At 42.0% G+C, this 9,689-nt stretch overlaps 1 protein-coding gene across 1 annotated transcript in view; it reads right to left on the bottom strand.

The window, feature by feature from the left end:
• Positions 1 to 9,689, bottom strand: part of ZEB2 (zinc finger E-box binding homeobox 2) — a 31,874-nt gene that overhangs the window by 16,871 nt on the left and 5,314 nt on the right. The window contains exons 2-4 of the mRNA XM_009696395.1: positions 9,112 to 9,183; positions 2,591 to 2,779; positions 1,682 to 1,896 (exon numbers count right to left, since the gene is read on the bottom strand). Of these exons, the coding sequence (XP_009694697.1) occupies positions 1,682 to 1,896; positions 2,591 to 2,779; positions 9,112 to 9,183 (476 nt within the window). The remainder of the gene's footprint in view (positions 1 to 1,681; positions 1,897 to 2,590; positions 2,780 to 9,111; positions 9,184 to 9,689) is intronic.

Genomic DNA, 9,689 nt, shown 5'->3' with positions numbered 1-9,689 from the left:
CAGCGCTGAAACGGTATGACAACTGCGAGGGTGTGCTGCCTCTTCCCACATTCCTGGCGAGACAGATGGTGTTACATGGGACACAGGGAGGTTTGTTCAAACAGCAGCAACCTTCAAAGATCAAGCAGAGCCCAGCCCGCCGCGCGCCATTGAGGGACCCGCGCTCATATGTTGCTGAGTTGCATAAACAAACAGCAACAGCTGTTTTGTCTCCCCCCATCGCCCTCCGAGGACTACTATAAACTTTAGTTGTGCCACTGTTAATATGATACAATCATTTTAATTTACTAATTGTAAATGCCATGAGCAAATGAGGGGACTTTTCAACACCAAAGCTACCATTCATAATGCGCCAGTACCAGCGTGCTCTTGCATGTGAAATTTCAGGCGGTTACGTTGGATAAATATCTAGGCGGGTTTAGTTTCTTTTTTTTTTTTTTTTTTTTTTCCCCTCGGTGTTTTTAATGATATGAAGCAAAAGAAAGAACCTTACGGTGGATCAGGTTAGGAAAAATACGCATGTGAAAATGTGTTTGTCTACTGGATAAGCCACGGGAAGGAAAGAATAGGAGAAACCGCTCTAGAATAATTTATATTGATTTAAGATCAGGCAAAAGATACAGTTCTCTTAAAAATGCTAATTCCAAAATTGTGTGATTAGGAGATGTGTCTTTGCCTAACTGAATTTACCTTATGCTGAGAAAAACCTACCAAGAGAAATACAGCCAATCACAGTTTTCAGGCTTTTTAAGAAAAATAAATACGGCATAAAGCCTTTATAATTTCACACAATGCACACATCTATTTATTCAAATTTTAACGATGCCATTGGAGTTTCCATTACAGCCCTCCATAAGACGGGTTTTCAGAAGTAATTCTCCGGCGAGGACAGGAGTAGTTTTTCTGCTGGTATGTAAAGAGTTTTGTGGCACAGGTCTATCGCCAGCCTGTTTAGGAGCACTAGGGAAGCTCAGTCACCTGTTTGAGATACGCAGCATTTCCTTAAATGCAGCACTGATATAATATTACATGCATCACATCGAGGAAAAAACTGCTTTGATTTATTGCAGATACACTGCCGGGCTATACAAGTGATAGCGATGCCACAATTCTAGTGCCTGCATGTGTTAGTGGCACAATCACAAATGACAGCCTATATGTACTGTAGGAAGAGTTATTCTAAAAATGTGTAATTATGTTTAACAAACGATTATACAAAATACGCATAATTTCATGTGCTTGAAAAGGTTACTCAAAAAGTAATGAAAAAATATTAGTGGATCTTTCAGTATGTCTTGGAGTTCCTATTTGCAACACTGCAAAGTAAAACTAGGTGAAAAATGGAAATAAAATTGCTGAGATGTTTAATAATGTATAATTAAAATGCTACAGTTTCATTCACTTTTTGAGGAACATAAAAACGAAACTAAAGTCAAGTTAAAGTGCAAATAAAATTTCTAAATTAGAAATTAACACACTCATTCGATCGTGAACATAAGACTATTAAATCATATTAGAAGAGACCATCAAAAAATCATTTAGACCTCAATTAAAGCTATTACCATTAAAAGATCTGCATCTTCAAAATGCCATGAAAAATTAATAATGATTGCCAATCAAAGCAATATCGTTTCTCTAAGGGGTTATTACAGAAAGAAATCACTTAAAACCAGCCCCCCACCTGATCTGTCCCTGGCTTGTGTGTCACCATATGCCGCTCGAGCTGGGTGCGGTAGGCAAACGTGTAGTTACAGAGAGGGCACGAGAAGTTCTCCTCGTTCTTCTCGTGGCGGTACTTGATGTGCTCCTTGAGGGACGTCAGGCGCTTGTAGCCCCGGTCGCAGTAGGGGCAGGTCAGCAGTTGGGCGAAGGCATCTGGAGTTCCAGGTGGCAGGTCTGCGCCCCGGGATGCGGGGGGAGAAAAAGAGGCAGGCCAAAAGGTCAACAAATCAATGGCAGCTCATGGGCTGATTGCCCGGGATGGTATGAGAGGAATCGCTGCAATCTGCTGCCCGAGAGGGAGGGACGACGTTTCCAACCGGCGGCGGGAGGCACCGGCACCCGCGCACGCCCATGGCAGACTCGCAGGACCCGCGTCGGACCCTGCGAGGAAGTTAATTACGGGCATCGCTCCTCCTGCAGACCTCGCTGGCTGGAAAACTAAGAAATACTTTTCCCGATCAATTGACGATTTGCATTCCAGCCCCAGCTCATTACATGACTTATGCCATCCTAATCCTTCCTGCGGATGCTTTTCCAATTATTTATCAAGGCATCGGAGAGCAATAGGCCGGCTACCCAGTCTTTTGTTGCATTAAAACTCTATTAAAACTTCCCAAACTCCCAACTAGGGCAGCAGCCTTTCTCCTATTTAAATTCAGCTCTTCAGTTCACCCGCCAAATAATACAAATGTGCTGACTAAAAAATCACAATACACTGAAATTACAGCCCCAATCTTTGCTCATGAAATTCCATGCCGCTGCAGCTGTTCTTCAATTTTTAAGGTAAACACCCAGGCATGTAGTGCATTTATAATTGCAACAGCTGCACAAGGTCAGGATACTGGCTAAAAATGAATTAGAGCCTCACCATTTTCTTCTTGCCCATTGGCCTCTGGAGTGCCAAGACGTGACAGTTCCTCGGGGGCTTCGGGGTAAATAATGGCTGTGTCGCTGCGCTGCAGGTACTCCGCTATGCTGACGGCATGCCCATCCCCTTCCTCCAGTTTCCTTTTGGCAAAATATTCCTCAAAGTCCGACGTGCAATTTGCGTTCTTCACTAAAATGAGAGAAAGGGGAAAGAAAGAGGGTTTGAGTGCATCCTCCCCGAGAGCTTGGGTCGGTTAGCATCGTTACGTGCAGGCTGAGCTGGTGTGCTGGAGCTATGAGGCTGGGGCCGCAGCTGGATCCTTGCTCTCGTCGGTCTTGCTCCAGCTCCTAATAAAATTAATGCGGGCTTTCCACCAGCATGGGTGGAAGTAAGGGCAGGCAGTTAAATTAACAGGAACACGGGCTCTATGGGGCAGCAGGAGAAGTTTATGAGGCTTGAGTAAGGCAGGTAATCTTTCATCTATGGAACCTGAACCTTCAGGAGGCTCCTGGGGGACTCAGGGGTTTTGGCATGAACACAGCTTGACCTACAGGACTGAGCTCAGCTGCCCCCAAATCCCACAGACCGCGAGACAGTCCCCTCGTCGGAGATGGTAGTTGCAGGCAGTAAAGACCAAACTGCTTCTCCACCAAGACAGGTCCTGCCTTGGGCTTCTCTTCCATGGTGGACATGAGAAGAGAATTGCTCACAACATCTTCCCTTTTTTTTTTTTTTTCTTCCTGAGAAATTAACTTACAATGGGAGAATAGGCTGTTTTTAAAAAAGTATTGCTTCATAGATTTCTACAAAGAGAACCACATGTTTTAGACCATAACAGGGATACCAAGCCTAAATCCACTTTTACAGTCTGTACGAGAGTTTGCCTTCTTTTCCTTAAATGTAAACCCAATTTTTTATTGTCTGTGCAATGTTCATGAAACATAATATATACTCAACCACAAAACATCCTGTTACTAAAAATATGCTTTTCTCCTCCGTATATGAACACTGCATACAGAAAAGACCTTAAAAACTCTGGGACATTATAGATAAATATTAATATAATTATACCAGGAAAAAAAAGCCACTGACTGTTATCTTTCTCTAATATTTTTTTTTTTTTTTGTATTAACAAGTCTTGGAAGACACAATTGGTGGCAGGGAATTAAAGATACTTGTTTTCAACTGACCATAAATGAAAAGAACAGTTTATAATTGATTACATTTTAAATGTATTTCTCCTTAAGTGAAACAAGAAAATGAGGCAATGCCATAAACTATTCTACAGTTCTTATAAAAGTAAAATATTAAATGGCATGATTCTGGTCTCACTGACACCAGGGAGCAATATGGAGTAAAGGTACAGAAATCAAAGAAGTTATGGCCCTACAGGGTTATACTGGTTTGTAACCACTGGAAATGAGGGACTGATCAGCTCCTTGGTGTTTAGAAACAGGTAGATGCTTTGCCTCAGTTTCCTACAAAAATGCAAGGTGATGCTGGCAGTCAAAACGAGGTGTGGCCTCTGACTGCGGCGCAACTGGAAACCTGAAAGCACCTGATTTGAAGTGCTGATCTCACCTTCATCTCTAAAATTAGATATTCGTCTATGCAAACCTCATCCTTTTCGCCAATAAAATCAAATCCTCTGTCTGAGACAAATATGCCTTATTTTTCTTATGAGGTGAGCAGCTTCTCAACCATTCCTCAGTATTTTACTGACAGTAAACGGCACAGGACTCTGGTTTTGGAAGGAAACTTCTGTTCCTATTGCAGCGGTTTTGTAGGGAATCGGTACAACACCACAGAGCTCCTCCCTTGGTCCTTCTGTAGTTCCTATTATTATTTGTTATTAGTACAAGAACCAGTATCTCCTTTTTTCCCCCCCCAAAAAAGCAACTTCTAGAGAAGGAAAGTGTAAGTACAGAGAATAAATCCAAGTACCTTACCTCCATTTTGTTGCTGTGACATAAATATAATAAAATGGTGGCTACTGAAGTACACCTCATGCACAAGAGCATCAGACTATGTTTTTGACTTAATTTTTATCAGAACAAAGCTGAGGCATTACTTTTTACGTTGGAAACCTGACTTTTCATTCCCTTGCTATGCCTAGATCTTCCAGCTGTTGCAAGATCGTGCACCTTCTGGCTTAGCGCTACCCTTCCATTCCTTCTCTTGGCTTAGCAATAGATCCCAGGAAAACAAGTTTATTTTTTGCCAGATTCGGGCCATGACCCAGTAAATGCTACCCGTGAAGCAAGGAAAGAGAGCTTTTCTTCAGAGAGGAGCTATGGGAGCAGGAAGGGGGAAAGGTGGGATGTCTCCAAGGGATGGCTCCATGTGTCCTTCTCTTCCTCTTCCAGGCAGGCTCGGAGGTTTTGGAGCTTGCGACTACATTTATAAGATGGAGATTCAAGCCACTGAGCAAGGCCTGAGATAATATTAGGAGCTTCAATCCCAAACTTGAACCCAAATGAGGTTCTTCCTTCTCGACCCCCAAGTCTATCTGGAGGCTGACCCAATAGGCTGTGGAGGACTGTTAGGATATTACAGGCCCTGGCTTCCTAATTCTCTGGATTATTTAGCTTCTATGTCTGCATGCAATCCAGGAGCTAAAGCAAATGTTTATGTCTACGTTATAAACCCCTAAAAACAAGGGGATTTAGTGGAAAAGCTGACAGATCCTTAACTGAAACAATACAACCAGTGCTGCCACACTGCAGATTAACATAAATAGCAAAAGATGACCATGTGTATCTGGTTTCTCACCAGTGATGTTACTGACAATTCAGACATGGCTAGAAGCTCACCCAGTGTTACTAAAAAGACCCATCTGATAACCATTAGGTTTCTGCCTCGATTTCTGGGGGGAAGGCTTGCTTCCTCCCCCCATGCCCTAATTTGTTTTCCGTGCAGAAAGTCATGTTCCCGGATTCCTCGTGGGCTGACACTGCACACACATTGCACATCCCCTCCTGCGAGGCAAGAATTTCAGCAAGATCTACGGTGGGTGACCTCACCAAATAAGTCTTTTTTTAATTAATTATTGGAGCCTGGAGAGCAGAAATATTTTCAGCTCCAAAAGCTGATGTGACCGTGTCACATAAAAATAAAACGCATTAAGGAAAGCTATCTTTGGAGGCATTTAGGACCTTTCAAGATAAAGTGAGAGAGAGGTTCAAGGAGTTTGGGAGACCGGTTATTTTGTGTGGGAACTCATCCTGCGAGATGGTGATAGCTGCCCTTAATCGCAAACAAAGCTAATAAAACCACAGCCTTCATTAGCCAGGAAGTGAGAGGCCCCCCATTGGTACACACAGATTACAGCCTGAAAACGGCCTGTCCTCCAACCTGCCAAGTTTTACTTCTGTTTTCCTCCCCCTGAAGGTTTTCTTTTTTTCCCCCTTCTTTAAATTATATTAAGAGAGCCTTACTCAAAGTTTGTCAGATGTTGGTAATCGAAACCAGGAAAGTTTTTTTGTTTGTTTACAGGGAATTTGTTCATCTCTTTTCTGCAAACATCCCAATTGTAATAACCGTAACAAGTACGATAAAATAAACCATAGGAATTTCTTCACTGACATTTTAAAAACCTCTTCTGTAAAACGTCACTTTGTCAAGTAACCATTTCAGAAATCCCCAGAAATATTTACAAATTAATTTAGCAGGACTAAAGACTAAAATTTTCACTCTAATGGTCACTTTTGCGTTTCCACTATAAAAATGCAACTGATTAATGTATGGATAACAAGACTTCTTTGTTAAGTACTAGGAAGTTGCCATTCTGACAATAGCAGAATAATTTAATAACGGATACTTTTTCTTTTCGTTTTCTTTCTCTACTAATGATGGTCTGCAATTAGTTTGATGCTAAAAATACACCACAGTTGTTGCATGCACCTACAGCAACTTTGCGGTTGGATGTACGTGAATCAGTTTGAAGCTGTGTCTCCTATCTCTGCGCTCAGCCCAGGTCATGGATCACTATGAGATCTGGTGTCAAGAGGGAGAGGCATGTTGTATTAAACAAGAGAGACCTCCTTGACCCATCTGGATGAGCCCATGTTAACCTGTAGGAAACCCTAAATGGCTGATCCAACTTCTTTCATTGGGTTGAGTCTCAGCCTCATCTCAACTATTTTATCAAACATCAGGATTAAATCCCCTTACTACCTGCAGGGATAAATTGAGGCCAAACACTCAAGACAGGCCCAAAGCCTGTACTGAGACTGAAGAAGAAAACTTTCAACATTTCCCAGACTAGCTAGGAAGGATCTCCAATGACTCAGGGACTGACCTCTTCCCTTTCCTCCTCAAATAATGGTTGGGGCATCTCAACAGGCAGGTCGAGGTAGTTTTTACTCTGCATGAAGGAAGCTGCAGCTCCTAATAGTCACCTGGCATCTTCCACTCAAGGTGAAAAGCCTGGCAAAGGCATTTAGTTTATCAGATGATTTAATATGACTAAATAACCTGACATTGCTCTTAAGACCCTATGGAGACTGCAGCCATTACAGAAACATACCCAACCTACCCAGGCATCAGCCTCCACTGAAGGAGGTGGCTCTGAACACCTCAGTGATAAAACATTAGAATTAAACACTAGCAGAGCACTAGACATCTTGTAGTGGTTATTTGAGTAAGCCACCGATTGCAGCAGATGGCAGCTGGAAGCAAGAGGAGGCTGGGACTTTTGCACAGGACGTTTCGGGAAGGAATTACCAGGTGCAACATCCAGAGGAGATTTCACGTTTTAAATGCAGACCACCTAAAGGCAAAGCACTCTTTGAACCACGAGTTTGCAGTGCACTGAGCTGGGTAGGGGCAACCCTTCTCTTTTCCCCCAGAAAACTGGTTTCAGAGGAGGCAGGACACCCCATGAACCCCACGCAGAGTTAGCAGCAGGGCTGTGCAGGGGCTCGACGGCACCCTGCCCCCAGAGAGATGCCATGAGGCCAAAGTCGAGCAGGCAGAAGAGACCATCAGATACAGAAAGGAAGGGGCTAAGAGGACATGAAGTCTTCCCCCTCGAGCAGACCACATCATTGCAAGTATGAAAGAGTCAAGGCCTGTTATGGTAAGGAAAATATGTGCAAAGGAAGTCACACGGACTGATAGGGGACCTCAAAGGCTCTGGTAATGGTAATTCAGATAACCATCAAGTCTTAATTCTGAATCAGATGTCTTTTAAAGTCCTGTCTCTCCAAACGCTAAGCACAATTTGCACTTTATTAACATCCTTTGGAAATAAAAAAGCTTTTAAAATACATATGTATCCAGTTCTGCATGGCAGCATCATTAAGTATATACGTAACGATAAACGGTGCCTCGGTGCCACCCTCCTTTCATGCATAATAAATCTAATGGATGAAAAAAGCAGTGATATGGTTTTATTTTCCTATTATTTTCCCCCTCAAGAATTATAAAGTAAATTTCTTGTGTTACTTAATAAGAACATTGGGGTTTTATGTGGGTGTTACCAACATCAGGAAAGTGTGAGTAATAAAATTCTTGCAAGACTTAGGTACCACCTTTTACAGTAATATTTGTAGAGAGCATTACCTATGAACTAAATCTTACGATGGAATGCATAGAAATGTACTTATAGTAGAAAACGTACTTTTAACCATGTAAATCAGGGCTATCTGCAACATCTCAAATTGTGACAAAATGCACAAGAAACGAGTGATGTACAGCATTCAGCTGTGCTGAGGATGGAGTGGGGCCTTGTGGCCTTTGGAAAGAACATGATAAACCCTTGAATTCATTTGGATTAGAAAACAGTAACAGAAACCTTTTGCTGTTTTGCTCTGCTACAGAAAAAAAAGAGATGGCTCAGAGATGATGCCTGCTAAATATCTCTGTCCCCTTTCTTGTTCCACAAAATGTATTGATTTCTAAGAAGAGGGGAAAGAAAGAGATGTGGAAAGTGGAAAAGAAAAAAAAAAAAAGATTAACCAGAAACATAATAATCTCATAAATATGCATTTAAAGTGTGTGTGTCTGTGTATCTGTGTAAGGGGTTTATGTGTGTCTTGCTGAAAAGATGTTTTCAGTCTCTGAAGTAGCTTACTCTGTGCACCATGCGAATCTGGGGTTGCCAAGAAGGGTGCACCCCATCCTCATTATCAGGCTCTTTGTACAGTCTCTCTCATTAAAAGACTACTGTATCTTGGTCCAGCTACTTTAAACTATGAGAGATTCGCCCTTGCTGGGAAAACATCTCCTCACGCTGCTGAAAACTATTAGCTCTCAAGGATGCAGTTAAAAGGAGTTAGGGGCTGAAATGTTGCGGTACATGGGATGGGTAGCAAGCACTCTCACTGAATGAGTTTGTCGCTCTGCCGTTGTGATCAAATTGGGGAAAAAAATTAAAAAACCAGGAGAATTATGTAAATGCTTCCCGATTGTTCAGCTGAAAACAAGAAAGAAATTGTTTTGTCACTTCTTCTCTTCATGCACAGCTAATTCTACATGATCCCGAAGAAAAGCGATGCTCATATCATGCAATACCTTACCTGTACCATTGTTTCCAGTGGTCTGAATTGTGGCTTCAGGCCCCATAGTGTCATAATCTTCCTTCATTTCTTCTGTGAAATAAGCATGCACACTTTTAGCATTTGCACAGTATTGAATTGCTTACAAAGCTAGGGAGCACACTGCGGTAACGGGGAAGATCCTGCTAAGGGAAGGAGAGAAAAGGGCTGTTGTGGACCTCTATAGAATGGCTTTGTTCTCGCAACTGAATGAGTTCAGCGGTGCTGGATGGGCAAGAACTTATTTACTTTAAACATGACGGCGAGTGGTGGAAAACAGAACTATTCGGAGTAAATGAAGGGCTTTTCCCAATATCAAATCTAATAAGCAGTCGGGTGATAAAAAGGGAAGGTGTTTTTTTTTCTTTCTTTTTTTCCAGATTTAAAAGAAATAATCGGTTAACAGACACTGTGAGATTGATACCTGGTAGAAACTGCAAATACAAAAGGAAGATATAAAAAGTTCTTGTATCTCTATTTCTATCTATCATCACACAGATCTTCTGAGCTGTCGTTTTAACCTCATTTGAAGTGCATCATGTATTAATATCAAGTGGTGC

This window comes from Cariama cristata, unplaced genomic scaffold, assembly GCF_000690535.1.
Source record: "Cariama cristata isolate BGI_N322 unplaced genomic scaffold, ASM69053v1 scaffold5793, whole genome shotgun sequence".
In the NCBI taxonomy this organism is placed as follows: domain Eukaryota; kingdom Metazoa; phylum Chordata; class Aves; order Cariamiformes; family Cariamidae; genus Cariama; species Cariama cristata.
This window is presented reverse-complemented; position numbering and strand designations above follow the sequence as displayed.